Source organism: Megalops cyprinoides, chromosome 23, assembly GCF_013368585.1.
Source record: "Megalops cyprinoides isolate fMegCyp1 chromosome 23, fMegCyp1.pri, whole genome shotgun sequence".
Taxonomy (NCBI): Eukaryota; Metazoa; Chordata; class Actinopteri; order Elopiformes; family Megalopidae; genus Megalops; species Megalops cyprinoides.
In genome coordinates, this window is record NC_050605.1 from 14,017,130 (window position 1) to 14,033,128 (window position 15,999).

The 15,999-nt window shown below is 43.4% G+C and overlaps 1 protein-coding gene across 2 annotated transcripts in view; it reads left to right on the plus strand.

Annotated features, from left to right (window-relative positions):
• Positions 1 to 15,999, plus strand: part of LOC118770064 (metabotropic glutamate receptor 8) — a 145,407-nt gene that overhangs the window by 45,188 nt on the left and 84,220 nt on the right. For both annotated transcript variants that reach the window (XM_036517467.1, XM_036517466.1), the window contains exon 2: positions 12,270 to 12,486. In XM_036517467.1, coding sequence (XP_036373360.1) covers positions 12,270 to 12,486 — 217 coding nt within the window. The remainder of the gene's footprint in view (positions 1 to 12,269; positions 12,487 to 15,999) is intronic.

Below are 15,999 nucleotides of genomic sequence, written 5' to 3' on the forward strand. Positions count from 1 at the left end.
AGAAGCAGAGAAAAGATGAGGAAGGACTAGACGGCAAACATGCGGGGGAAAAAGGGACATGTTTACGCCCCAGTACAAGTGCAGCTCCTAGCTCTGGGAAGAATAGAGTGACGTGGTCACAGGGACTCTTGACGGGCATGGAGTGCATGGCTTTGGACAAGCAGCAGCTCAGCAGGGGTTGATCAGGATGGCACAGGGCGGATTTTCCTAGATGTTTATTAATTAACTGGTAATATGCAGAGTCATAACCCCCCGGCACAGTGTGATGCATGGCTAAAGGCTCAGAGCAAACTCACGTCAAGATAAATCAACCGCCCGGTGATGGAGAATTCAGCTGTGTTTCCCCCTGTACTAATGGACGCTGATTCTAAGCATGTTTAAATTGCTGCTGGTCACACAGTCTGAAATATAATGAATACCTGTCCACTGGATTATTAAGCAGTCAATCAATCAAATTGTATTAGATATAGGGCTATAAACAAAGGGAATGTCGCGGTGCGCTTCGCCGAACGCATTTGGTAGAAACGGTGTTGCCGCGGATGTTACTTGAAAGAGGAAGGATGCTTTGAAAAAATAAAATAAATCACCTAGACTGACAGTAGTAGAAGCAATGAGATATACATATATATTTTAGATCAAACAATGCTTAATCTAAAACAGAAACATGTCCTAATGGAACACCTTACTGTTATATATAGTAACTTATCAAATAAGTGATTTGCTTTTGAGAGGAGGAAAAAAACACAACACCCCTTATACCTTGGTGCTTAAAAAAGTGGAGAATTTCTCTTTGGCCCCCCTAATGACAACCAGAGACTAACTTTGAGAGCTTAAGAGATATTTTGTGTATTAAAGGGAAATAAGCTTGAAAAAAAGGCATAAGCTGTAACAGCTGTATTCAGTTCAGAGTATTATCAGTTATTAACAGCTGAAACAGACTAAAGCAGTCACATGCTCTAAAGTAGAGCAGGGCCTCTGTGCTGATCTGGGGTGGACTTCCTCTGAATACATGAGGATTTGAAGCTAATATGGGATCTCACCAGCACTGCTGTGCAGAAGAAATACTGCAAACTCATGGGGGACGACATAAGGTGTAGAGAAAACTGGTTGAATAGGATTAATAGCGATCCTTTAGTAGGTTAGAAACATGTTCATTGGCTTTTTAAGGACAGCAGTCTGGCATACTAGTCAGGGCACTTGACCTGGTCTTCATTTGTAATCACTGCAATCTTGGACATCTTACATGGGACTACACTGCCCCAGTAAAACTCCAACTGCGTATATAGGTTATAGAGTATGTTTAGGTTGCTACATGGAATGACATCTTGGGTAAAGAATGACTCTACAGATAATAAGGCTTCCACAGCTGCGAGTTTGCCCTGGAAAAAGAGGGCAACGCTGGAGGGAGAGACTCTACTTTAGCGCATTCGTGTTGCATTGTTCGAAAGCGTAATGTTTTCATTACAGCTACAGTGCATGCTGTATGTTGCCTTATTAATCTAAAGTAAGTTAATTTAACTTTTTTCTTCCCTTGTTTGTGCGAAACATAATTTAATGCTAATGGATTGTTGTACGTGACTTGGGCTAATCGAGGCTTCGTGCGCCCATGGTTTAAATGAATGTTTCTCTTAAGGGAGCGGTTTTGATTGAGGGAATGCATTTATGTTGATATGGAACGTTCCCATCGCCTGCGTTTTAAAGGGAGCCGGGACTCCCCAGAGGAGAGCACCAATTAGTCACCGCTGGCTGGTCACTAATTACTGCGACTAACAACTTTTGTAGCTCCGCCCCCGTACCGAGCCTCGTGAAAAATGGCCTGTCATCTCGCCGATGGCAGCCATTTCCACGGCGCCGAGCTCACTTCTCTGTTAAAGACGGCCAGTAGAGGAGAAGGTGCAAGGTGCTCTGCCAGCCAGGCATCCCTCTGTAAGCAAAACCAGTCCAAAATGCAGTCCTTAGGGACCTCAGTAGGAATCCTCCAAGATGTTAGGGTGCATCATCAAAACAGCATACAAATGGCAGCAAAGACATCCTGCATTACATTATTCATTTGCTCAGCAGGCAGCCTTTATCCAGGGCACTTTATACTTCACCATTTTACCTGTTATCTATTGATACAGCTGGATGTGTCTTCAAGCCATTCATGTTTAGTTATTCTGCCTTGAAGGGCCGTTAAATGGCTGCGCCTCTCATAGAGATTGATTGTGGATACATCTGGGTACAAGCCATTTCCTTAACAACCATGGCACACTGGCACTCCTGCATTCCTACACTGAAGCAAAAGGCCATAAACACCTTGAAAGTGTGATAAACCCATACATTCATGAGCTAGCAGTATATCAACATTGCTTACCGAGTGCCCTTTGGCAGGGATTGATCTCATTTACCTCCCAAAGGGAGAGATGGGTTTGCATGGGCGCAGCTGCTAGCTAAATGCACTGGGTGCTAATGCCTGAATTTGACTCACGGACAGTAAGCAGGGCTCTGTGTAGAGTGATACACCCGTGGCCTGCAGTCCAGAGAAGGAGAGGAGGAATCTCCACTATAAACAGGCTTTACAAGCGCTGTAATCTGGTGTGATTGAGCCAGCGGGACTTCCATCTTTGCACCTGGCGCTGAGCTGTGTTTTTGTTTATTCGGGCAGCTGTGGTTGATGCCTCTTTTCCTTTCTCGCGGAGGGAAAATGGGCCACCGGTTAGATGGGTCCTCTTTGTGCTCACTGCTGGAAAATGGCTGTGATTGTTCTCTCCACGTTGGAGCCAGTCCACGGCGGAGCTTTCTGTGGCCCTGACAGCGGAATCACGTCTTGGGGCACCTGGCTCACGTGGAGAGATCCGCTGTCGAGCCAAACGGCTGATCACCTCACACCAATCCTCCGCAGGATTCATCCACGATTTTTGTGGCGGCTAGGCGCAGGGTAGAAACCGCACCCCAGAGGTACCGGGAGAGAGGCATGACGCAGTGCAATCAAGTCCTGCAGTCCCCATGAACATTAATATACACAGCGAGTGTCTATCCTTAACCACGAGCAAATTACCTGTAGCTGAGTGATAAAACTGGTGACGTAAAAAAGCTCATTAAGATTTTCTGTTGGAACACCTTGGAGAGATCTGCAGCTCAGCTGCTTTTGCATATTTTCAGGAATACATTCTGGAATGCTGTTTTGTGCTGGCTCACAACAGGTCCTGGGATTCTCTGGCTCCAGTAAGCATATACAAACACATACATACACACACACACACACACACACACACATACACACACACACGTGCACACACACACATTCATACAATACACACACACAAGGGGCAAAACACCTTATGAAATCACACACATCTTTACAAAATTGTATAACTTATGAAAACAATCAACTGTAATTGTTAGTGAACAACAGTTATAATCACCGCTTTTAAGGTGGCAAAATACTTGAGTGAAAAAAAATGCCTTGGGACTCATTACACATTATGTTCTGAGATAATCCCACACTAATTCAATGTGTTTGAAGTTCTGTGAACTTCGGTGTCGGTGCCAGGGCAGTGTATGAGTGTATCTTGGTATGTATCACGTTACGCTCCCACACCTCTTTTCCCTTTAATTTTACCTCACACAGAAGAAAGCTATCCGTTATACTTGAAAAGGCGATGACTCAGAAAGCCAGAAAGGTGGATTCTGGAACCTGGCACCTCTGCCATGCTGTTATCAATGACATTTTGTGTTCTGTTTCAATCCCCTGCTGTGGATTTACACCAACACGGTATTATGCAACGCACTGGTTTAATATTGAAATTTCACGGAGTGTCTGTGCAGCGAGAAGGCTGATTTATCTGCAAATGTAATAAACTCATGGCTGCTGTAAATATTATATATATATATACATTTCCTTTTTAATACCAGTAGCCAATTCAAACTACTGTGGTGGCTCAAATATTAAGCAGAGTCTTCCCCTTAATATAGTGTAACTTTTCACCATATATTTGCAGAATATAAGGATAAGGATAAGGATAATCCTAAGTGGTGAGAGGTGGTGCCATTGGCCACAAGGACAAGGTGTATAAAGAATACATGCGGCAAACATGATTTTTTTCATTGTTTCCATTTCTCCCCTTTTTTATTCTGACTTCAGAATTGCTAATTGGGCATTAAGCTTGCCACAAGACACCTTCCAGCACTCATGCGGGAAAGGGATGATGTGAGCTCTGTGCTAACACAACTCCTGCTGTATGCTTGCCTACAGCCAATGGCTATGTCATACACTGTGCATCTTTTATGGGGGTAAAAGTTGTTTTCTTGCTCACCAATGTCATCAGATAACTGGTAGAGCTTGTGTTTTGTAATCCAATACGGCACCAAAATCTATTCACATTTTTTGCAAAATCAAAAATGTTTTTTTTTCCTTATCAAATGTAAAAAATAAGTGGTGTGTCAATTGTCAAATCAGTAATATCTTTGTAAGCCACCTATGAGATAGTGAGTTGAAGAATAGAAACTGGCTGTGGGTGAGGGCAGGTTGTGTATTGGAGAATTGCACATGCCTCACTTCCTGTACAATTTTCATTGGCCCCATATTAAGAGCTAAATTGAATTATTTTGTTTCTGGTTTGATGGAGTGCTTTTTAATATACAATTTCTCATTGTCGTCTTTGAAAAGGGGCGGGGGGTGTCTTATAATCAGAAACACCTTATATGTTAAGAAGCATTTTTTGACCGAGAGAGAGACATTGCATACCACCAGATGTCATTTGTTTTGTGAAACTTGCCTTGGAATATATCATTAATTAATATATCACACAAAAAGACTGGTATTTAAATCACAAAAAAACACAAAATTAGTTTGACAGATTTGTTGGTGTGTGCAAATTTGCGCAAGTTTACTCATGTATGAAATAAATGTCAGGGCAGTTCCATTAGCCAGTCAACTTCACAGGGTGTTTCCACCTGTTTCCTGCCATGGGCTTCTGCCTTGCATACAATCAAAGTCAAAGAACTTATCAAAACAACTGACAGCATATCTTTAGTAACTGATGAATAGATGTAGAAGCCCATTGTTCTGCACAATTTGTGTGATATGTAGACAATCAATGGCATTTGATTTGAGGATTATTCTGGGTGATACATTGTGGCTGGCCTAAACATTGTGAATGGCTTGTCAGTGGTGGATGGTGTCTTGAATTTTTTACATACATTTGAAGTTGATTTTAAAAACATAAGTGTGTTTGTGTTGGATAATACCAGTTACATCCAAGGCTAACAATGCCGTCTTTCAAAGCTCGTTGCCAAATTCAGTGCATTTAACCTGTAGTGCCCACGTTGTGGCATTTGCAAGTAATATATGGGCAAAATATTTCCCCAGAGTTGACAGGCTTGTTGCCACTATCAAAACAGTTTTGCTCCAAGCAGGAAAATGTACTATACAAAGTATCTGAGTGATGTAACTGCACAGAAAGGTTGTTCGCTATCAGCGAAACTTCCCCCTGAGCCAAGTAAAATAAGATGGGGCACTTAGTATTCTGCTATGGAGTTTTATTCAAAATGTATCAGTTTTTATGTGAGATTTGCAAAGGTGAAAAGTTTTGTTCATCGAGCTCAAGAAATTACTAAAGGATATTTCAACCAGGTCTGTTTCCCCTTAGGGAAGTGTGTGTTTTTATGGACCAGTTTTCACACAGCATTGGCAATACTTAAAGTAGATTAATAGTAATTTACTAACTGATTGAGATGATTGAGGTAACACCATGGGATAATTGTATAACAAGTGGCTTGAAAACGGGGCGACATCAACCTTGTAGTGCTGGGGGACTAAAATACATGCAAGAAAAGAGGGAAAACTCTGGGCCATGTGACCCATTTAGGAGCTTTCAACATTTCAAGTTTACGCCGGTAAATTTGTTCTGCAAAGCTCAATATTAGTTTGAACGTGCAGCCATGAACCAAAGAGGCAAATGACCCATCAACCAACAACAAGCAACTCGCTCCTCCTGGAATGTTGATTCAAATCAAACCTGACATCAGCTCTTTATGAAAACCGAAATGCTGTCGTCGTCAGCGGTGCGACCTGAATAGTCCTGAACGTCACGTGGAGCCGCGGTACCGAGAACAACACCGTAAGCATTCACGGTCAGCCTCTGGGTTAGTGTATTCACTTCCCATTTTGAAAGGAACTCAGGAGCTATGATGGGAGTCACAATACATCAGAGACACGGCAGGCAATGTGGGGCAGTCAGCATTTGCACGTTATTGTGCCGGATATTAAACCTTATCGCCTGTCTCTTTCCTGCTGCGACTGTCACCTTTATGGCATTAGAATCACACCTCATCATCCCCCCTGTCAACTGATATGAACTGGTTTCTGGAACTGATCTGAAAATTACCACTCTTACAATAAGCAAAATAAATATGTGCCCCACAAAGTGCAGAAACTCATTGCACAAACACCCATAAGCGCATGATTATATAGTAGTCAGTGGTTTGGGCATGTCACAAGGGTTAGGGAATAGGATTTGTTGCAAGATTTCGGATGTGGATCTCAGGTGAACATGTGCTCTTATGGCCTTTAAGGTACTGAATTGTTTCAGGACATATATCCCACTGTATGAAAGGATAATGTGTCAATATCAGGTGTACAGATCAGCCCGAATAGGGGTGGCGCCCAAGCAAATCAGACTTCCACATCACTTATTACAGAAGTGATGCATACTGTCTGATAGTCTGTGTTTTTTTCCAGTTTAGATGCATGAGAAATGCACAGAAATGGACGTGAATCTGCATGTAATTAGCTAAAATCCCTAGTCGTGACTAAGGTCTAAACAGCTGGCATATGTAGTGAATGATGCTCCTGCATTCAGGTTATTCCATATTCAAATTCATATTTTGGAATCAGATCAGATTTTTATAAATAGAAAGCATTTCCTCCACTTGGAATTGTGCCTTTATGCCCTCTGTCTTAATTCTTGTCTCTTTTGTTCTCACTTGTATTATAGTTATTAATTTGCAGCTTTTGTGTTTAAGATGGTACCGGATGAAGGCTGCTGATTGGTTGGGTGTGGGTTGCCAGAGGAGAAAGTGTGAAAGGTTAATCAGGGGTAACTAATCGCTGAGGGGGGTTAGCTGAGGTGGAATCCATCCAAGGTTGATTAAACTGGCTGGAGCTTCCGAGAGCATTAGCTGTTGGCTAATGTTTCGAGAGCTTCAGAGCAGTAGATTTGCCGGGGGTTGTTTAAAACAGGACAAGGATTTACGCGCTATAAAAGAAAGCATATTTTCAGAGTCTGCCAAAGACCTACAGAGAGAGAGAGAAAAAATAATGAGTTTCATGAAATGAATACCACAGCTTCTGTTACAGAATCTGGGGATGAGAGAATGGCTTTTGATTGAAAAAAAAAGTTTATACGACTGCTGTGCTGAAGCTTTCCTCGATCCCATGGCAACATCTGCAAATACCTGCTGCCCTCTCCCTCACACCCACTTTAAGGACACTTAACTGTCAGCACACAACAGCCGCGTTCTGACAGATAGAACTAATCAACTGGATTGGTAGTTCTTTGGCTTTGTCACTGGGAGATGTGGGTGTAAAACCAGTTGTCACTATGTGATGCATGTTCATAGTTGAAGATTGGAAGGGACAGGCCTTCCTAAGTTTCTGCTCTGGGTAAACTCATATTTAATGGATATCATAGATAAGGTGTGTGCCCTCTATGCTGTAGATCAGTCATTTTAATCATCCCCCACCCAAAGGAAGATGATGCATACTGTACTTCAGAGGAGTGACATCATTTTAGAGTGGCAATTTTTTCTCAGCACATAAGAAGAGCTGAGTTGAAACAATTGGTCACACTTTAAACAAAGGCTTTATGAAGCATATGTAAAGCCTTCATAAACACGACATAATGCCTTCATAAACCATACACAAGCAAATATCATACTTCATAAAGGGAGACATAACACTTTCTTATGCAACACGTTATACCAAATATTGCCTTTAGCCAGGTGACATTCTTGGTTCTGTCACATTTGGTATAATGCCGTGCTTATGAAGGCTTTACGTATGCTTCATAAAGCCTTTATAAGCAACACTTCGTTTAAAGTGTGACCAAAGAATTAAACATGCACGCACACTTCAGCCATCAGCCTGACGCATGCAAATATCCAGGAAGCCAAAAACGCCTGGAGGCAAATTGCTGTCAGCATAAAGGGTGCTTTCGCTTTACATCACAAAGCGAGCGCAGATTGTGTGGACGTCCATCTGTGATTAAATCTGGAGCAATACAAGGCCAAAGGAAGATATGCGGTGCACTTATTTGCTTTATGAATTAAGTGCAGGCACACTGCCTGTCTCATAAACTGCATATAAAATGCAACCGAATGGATATTATTCATGGACAAATTGGAACATGCATGGGGCCCATTTAAGCATCACTGTGTGGCATGTTTGATCCAGTCATGAGGACAGCAGGGACAATGGAAGAACTGAGCAGTGGGTGACTAAATGTGGTTTGCCCCTGGCCACCCTCCAGCCCCCCACCACACACACCTTTGATCCAGGATTACAGGCTACTGTTTATTCCAGGCATGGGCTGAAGGCAGTGGGGGGGTGGGGGTGAGGGGGACATCTTCATAGGATGTATAAAATCCACATCCCAGAACCAAACACCTGGCACAGGAGAGAGATCGGAGGAGAGCCTCATCTCACCTGCTCTGCATTTCAAAAGTCATTCTGAACAGAGAAAAAGAGAGACAGAGAAAGAATGTAGAGACAAAAGAAGAGATAACAAAAAGAAAAGAGAGAGAGAGCAAGGTTAAGAGAGAGAGCGTGCCAAAGTCTCATTTCATCCATTTGAGATTACTCACATCAAACTGGTTTCAGTCTCCTCATTTCCTGCCTAATAATGGCTGCTGCTGACCAGTCACACATAAAGGAATTCGTTTGGTGTGAATTAGATGTGAGTGCATGCATGTGCGTATGAACACGGCTCTGTGTTTGCGCCCTTTTATTGCGACACGTGTCTGCCCTTCTCTGTCTTAGTGTTTCACAATAAAGGTCTACCGCGGGGGTTAATTAATATCGCCAGACCACCATCTATCACTCTAATGCGACGTCTTAAAACCCGACAGCTCCATTAGAGGATCTGCTCACATAGGTATGCGGAATGCACAGAATAGGAATTATTCATCTCCAGGCCACGCTGATGGAAAGATTTAAATAAACTCCTCCGCTAAGCGTTTCCTCTGGTGCTCCAGTGAGGAGAATTTGTGAGAAAAAAAATCCCTCTCCAGCACCACGCTAAATACTTTATGATTCCCACTGGTTCCTGGAGGCAGTGTGTGTGCGTGTGCATCTGGTGTGTTCAAATAGTGTTGGAAGTCACAATTCAAACCTGACAAGTTTCTCTCTCTCTCTCTCTCTCTCTCTCTCTCTCTCTCGCTCTCCCTACCCCCAGTGTGGAGGCATCTGGATGTCCTCAGTTGCAATGCAGATTTAGTACATGATTTATCACTTGTGCCCTTAGCGGTTCTCTCAGAAAAAAAAAAAGCACAGTGACAAGCAGTGCATTTTGAAGACAAACTCATCCAAAAAATTAAATAGGCTTACAACCTGAAATTTGATCCTTTCATTATTTAAAAAAAAGAAATAATTTGCACATTCCAAGATGATAGACCAACGCTTTGTTAGAGGGTGTGTGTACAAGCGCGGAGATTCAGGGGAGATTTTTCTGCGAAAGAATTCCCTTATTAAGGTCAAGATATATTCATCAAGCCTGATTATGACAGGAAAATAATCATTGCCTCTATTGTGCACTTCCTGATAAAATTATATTAACCCAATTTGTATTCCTATTGTATACTGATGACCAGGGAGCACTAGCACTCTTCTTGACAGCTCCAACAGCTGTATTGTATTACTTTCATTTGATGAGGAATCAATTTTCAGCTGCTGGCGTTATTGATAAATGCATGAAGTGAATTAGACCAATCTTTGAGGACTGTTGTCTCATTTCTGCATTAATGTGTTTTTAGGCAACACATTTTCTGTGGTGTTATTGAATTAAGAATTCAATTGCAGTGGTATTATCTCCCCCTGACAGTGCAACCAGCTCTCCAAAGAGAGCCATCCAAATGGCTTGTTTATTTGATCTGCTTTGATTGAAATTGCCAAATTCATTAAAGGAAATAGAATAAAAGGATTGAAGCCACTATAATCATCCTGGTAATATCTTCATGAATCTTTCATTTCCCCTACTTCTTAATCTAAAAGGTTTGAAAGTGTTTGTAGTTCCTTAACACCCCCCTCCAAGGGACTTCCATGAGGACTGGCCAATTTGCTGTACTATTGTTGGTTGCTTGGCGTAATCTGACAGCATACTATAACAGTGCACTGTGCTGCTAATAGCACTCTTCCATTAGCATGCTTTACCATGAAATTCAGAAAAATTCTCACTTCATGTTTGTCTCCACTGTTGGGGCCTCCTGTTGAGCGAAACCAAAGCGTGTAATTTCCGGCCCTGTAACTTTTTTTTTTTTGGCGAAGGGCTTACTTTGTTGTTGTAAATTCATCCCACTAAAGTCAATAAATAGAACTACATACAGTAAATGAAAATCAACACTGTGTTCATTCACATAATTAGGGAGAATCCATTTCTGCTTCCCCTGCTCACTGTTTTAGATGGTCTGAAATGACCATGGGATCTGTGGCTCGGGTTATGGTGCATTTGCAGGGTGGGGATTTTAGGTGAAGGTCATATGCCCTCCCTCATCCTCGTATTGGTCAGCTGCCTACACCTGGGTTTCAAAGTGATCAGGAAAAGGATCAGCACTGTACACTGTCTACTTTTCACGAGACAGAGTGAAAAGTAGACAGTGTACAGACCAACCAGCAGAATTTTCTCCTGTTTCACCTCACACTTCTATGGCAAACTCGGAGATAGCTCTTGGAAACTAGTGAGATATTAAATGCTGTGCAACTGAAACACATTAGCAAGTAGCATAGTAAGTAACGCCTTCTTAAAACTAACAAATTATAGAGTACATTAACATTTGAAACACATTAATACTGTATATTACCGTTAATATTTCAGGAATGCGTCTGTATCCAAAAGTGTAGAATTTCCTAAAAATGAATCACTGTGCGAGATAGACAACAAACATGGAAGCACTTTTTAAGACAAAATGAGTCTCCGAATATAAAGTACGGCCTAGTGTATATTTAATCTGTTCAATGTGTCTTACCTGCATTTTGTCTCATTCAGGTGAAGGTATTTGGTATTGGATATTGCACAGGAGAAGAATGAAGCATTGTTTTCTGTTTTAGTTTATTCTGCCTATTGCTTGTGACAACACAAACAGAGAAGGATGACTAAATGTTCATCAAGCCTATTCTTAACACCTGAAAGCAATATTTTACTGTCTAAATTTACTTTATTGCAGAGATGTGCAATTTTCACACCTTCATATTTATCTTGACCTGCATCTATTTTTTGTCTCCCTTACCTTACAGTTCCAGCATGTATCAGACAGTGAGTTTTATGAGTTTCCACAGCTTTATGGTAATTCCTTTCTGAGAATATGAACTTTTATATATTATGATTCAGAGTGATTTCAAAACTTTTTTCGTATGTTTTTGTTTGTTGTTTATGCACCAAGTTAAGCAAGAATCTGTTAATGACAACCACCTTCAGCAGATCAGCATCTGTCACGATCCAGAAAAAAAGGAGAAAAGGCTCAAATGAGTATGCTGTCGGAGCCATTCGGAGCGTTTGTATTTACAGATGTGTAATTCATGGTTGTCTGTGCTGTGATCAGCCGCAGCTGCCAGGCCGTGAGTGGCATTCGCATCGTTGGCAGCTCTCGGCGTCTCGTTGCGGAATACCAATACGACAGCTGAGAGGCCTCGGCAGATACCTTGGCCTTCCCTCAAATGAAATCGGCCTGTCAGTCAATTGCTGCCCTGGACCGCTATCCATTAGCCCGTCTTCCTTTCCCTCCCGGTTGTCTGGCTGTCCTGTCTGCTGCTCCTCCAGCTCCTTGGCTGTAAAATGACCCGTCACATTCTCCACCGTGGTCCCGGTTAGGGGCGGCAGTGTAGCATAGTGGTTAAGGAGTGGGACTCGTTGCCGGTTCGACTCCCTGCTGAGGCAGTGCTGTTGTACCATTGGGCAAGGTACTTAACCCACAATTGCCTCAGTAAATATCTAGCTGTATAAATTGACAACATGTAAAAACTATAACAATAATGTAATGTAATGTAATGGTCCCCCACTTCTTGCTTGTCCCCACAGATACCTCAGATCAGCTATGCATCCACAGCACCGGAGCTGAGCGACAACACCCGCTACGACTTCTTCTCCCGCGTGGTGCCGCCGGACTCCTACCAGGCCCAGGCCATGATGGACATCGTCACGGCCATGGGCTGGAACTACGTCTCCACGCTGGCCTCAGAGGGCAACTACGGCGAGAGTGGGGTGGAGGCCTTCGTCCAGATCTCCCGGGAGACCGGTACGTGGCCATGTCGTCTAGGACGTTTATCTGCGTGGTTGTTGCAGCCTTGGCTTTGTCTGTCACTGTGCTTCATGTGTAAAGCAGTGTGTGTAAAGTGGAGGTCTCTTTGGTGTCCGTTTTTCCGCATAGCGCATTGTTTCCTGCAGGCTTTATACATGCCAGGCTGAGGTCAGCCTAGTCAGCTTGCAGTTCCCCAAAACAATTTTAAATCCTCTTGTTTTTTTTTCATAGCTGGTCACGGTTAGTAATGTAATGTCTTGCATTAACCGCCAGGATCCCCAGAACAATCCCACAATGCTATTCTTAGTAACAGGATCTCAACAGGGGGCATTTAGCCACTGGTCGGCTTGGTTGTGTTGACGCTGCTCTCAGGAATGGAAAGAGGAAGACGGTCTATTGTGCTGTGTGATGGAAAGATAGTTCAGCATTAGCTGTCTGGTCAGTGGGAGAGAACGCTGTGACGACCCTGATGTCACGCCGCAGTATGTCTTACATTGTGTTGTCTGCAGGGGCCTTCAAGTGGACAGAGTCTACAGGAGTGGAAGCCTGAGACACGATGAGACAGGAATCAAGAGCAATCCTACTCTTGCTCTTTTGCCAAGCATTGCTGGTGGCCCTGTTTTTATAGTCCCTGTTGCTCTGCCCAACTTTTCCCCCCTCGTTCACCAAGTAAAATATGTTTACAGTGAGCAATTATTAATAAGGGTTGTCTCAAGAGCCTCCTCAAAATTATTTATTGCAGCACAGATCAGAAGAGAGAGGGGCTGCCGGTAATTGCACCAGAGAATTATCTATGAAGTGTTGCTTGAAAGACAGGGGGCAACACTGGAATGCAAAATGAAGACATGGGTCTAATCAGAAAATAATGACAGGTATCATAATAGCGATCTGTCTTGTCTTTACAAGGAACGCGCCTGCTTTTCAAAGCCGTGATCAATCCCACTCTCCCCGCGCTGTATTGATTGAATCATCATCTGAGCCCGTGGTGCTTGCCCCTGTGTAGATAGGAAGCTACCGCATCAATTATGCTATAATTGCAAAATTAAAATTCATAGGCTGTAACATGTATGTGTCCCGGAGATTAACGCTGCGTGCACCACGGGCCCTGGGCCCATTACGCATGCAGCTCCTTTCGGGAGAGAGAAGCTGTGAAGGAGCAGGGAGACAGATAAAAAAATACGGTTTGAGCAGGAAGTCCAAGTGCTAGCTGAGCTGTGACCAGTGCTTTGTCGGCACAGAAACTGACTGGAGAGATTTTTTTTTTTTTTCTGTGCGAGCATCCCCCCTGGAGACAGCTGACAGCTCAAGTCTTCCAGCTCTCAGCGTAAGGGGGGATAAAAAGGTTAGCAACAAAGGATTTAAACGACATCCAATTAGCCACTAAACTAACATAATATAACATGTAAATTATATTATATTATGTAAAGTCAATAGGAGTGCAACAATGAGGCCTTTGTTTTTTTCTCTTCTAAATTGAAGCAACAATAACAGACTCATTTCACTCTTTGCTTCCCCCTGGACGTAATTGATCAACTATTCCATGCAAATTGACCTTTGACTGACATGCTGTAAACTGTAAAGCATTTAATCAATGTGATATCTACTTAACTTTTATTTAGGGCACTAAAACAAAATGCTTTTGAATAATAAATAATTGCAAGTTAATTATGAGCCTGAATAAACGAGGAATAGGCAAGGTCTATTAAGCAAGTTCTTAAAGCACTGGTGAGCAGGAAGGCAATATACTGTATGTTGTCAAGAAGCAAACCATTCTGTCACAGTTATGGCATGCTTGTATAATGGTCCTGTTCATTCATCACAACAGTGTAATTTCCATGCAAATGGCATGGCTAACAGTAATTATGAAAAATGATGTCGATAAAGAGTGACAGGAAGGGGAACGGGGCCGTGTCTGCACCCGTCCTGTGAACCACGAGGGAGGGACGGCCATATTTCTGCACGGCTGTTTGTTTCTAACCCGTTTTATTAATTCATATCTCCGCTCGGAGGCTGAATCTTGTCTCTCTTCAGCCTGACGTTTGTTAATGAATTCTGACAACACTCCTCCCCTTCTCCAAGACATCGGGGGGCCGTTTCTCTGCTCTCTGAGTCGCGGGCGGTCGTGGGTGCTCTCGGCCCGTTAACCTTCCTCTTTGCGGTGCCACTTCAGGCTGGCTGGGGGATTGCTGTGTGTCTTTTTTTTGTGTTGTTGAATAAAGGGAGATCAAGCTCGCTCCTCCCAAGATGACTAGCGTCTCAGTGAATCTCTCTCCTCTGTGGAGCAGAAGAGAAAAAATAGAACCAAAGCCTGGCTCTGCCGAACACAGTGTTAGCTCCTGTGGGTGTTTTCTCAGCTTCATAGGTTTCTGATCACTGCCCTCTGTGTACAGGGGTCACCGAAAGCTGAGATGTTGAGAGCTGTTTTTTATAATCCCTGCCAGGGGCACCAGCAGCATTGTCTTATGGATTTACCATGACAACCAGGTGCACATGCAGGTAAGAGCACTGCAGAATGTTTAAGGGGTCAGACATCACCACGAACACCTGCAGAGCGGAGGCTGGCTTGTGATCTTGCCGTAACCCACTTTATTAAGATTGTCAGAAGCCCTTTTCCACAGCGAGTTACATAGCTTACCTTTTTACATGTAATCCATTTATGCAGGTTATTTATACTACACATGGTTATTTATTGAAGCTTTTCAGGCTAGGTGCTCAAGGTGCAGCAAGGTGCAACGTGGCCCAACGGCAGTTCCAAACATGGGGATTGAGCCTCCTCCACTGCTACAAGGCTGTGACTCTACATTCCAGCGCAGGGAGGTGTGGTTCAGACTAATGAATCACTGCAGTGGGAGAGGAGTTAATAGCTGTAATTACAAAATCAAGGGGAGTGCAGTTAATGTGAGGATCTTGCATCTGTGACTGACCACCGCACCTCTTCCTGTGCCTTTCCGCTGTACAGTGCAGTGCAGTGCAGTGGGTGTCAGCATGATCATTATACTTCTTAGGCTCCACGGCTGCCTCCACGGTTTTTGAGCAAAGGCTCGACCCCCCTCTTTCTCTTTCTCTCTCTGTCTCTCTCTCTCTCCCTCACTCTCTCTCTCCATCTTCCTCCCTCCTTCCATCTCTCCCCGCTTATCCTCAGTGGCCATATGACTCCCTCCCTGACTCATCCGGGCTGATGCAGAGGCGTCGTGACACAACTCCGCATTCCCTGTCGCTCCTGTCGCCCCCCCCGCGGGCACCTCTCCTCCACACACTGCCCCCCTGATTAAAGCCAGGGCTAGTCGCAGGACCTTGCTCGGCTGGGCTGGCATTTATAAACACCGAGCTGAATCAATTATATGCACCTGGAATGTTGCCGCACGAGTCAGCGCCCATTCATTCAAATCCTAGCCCCAGGCCTACCCCTCCGCCTCTGCTTAAAGTCAGAAGGAGCAATTAACTAGTAAGGGGGAAAACTATACATTATTACATGTCATAAGTATTATTCTACCTTTTTATTCGTATTAC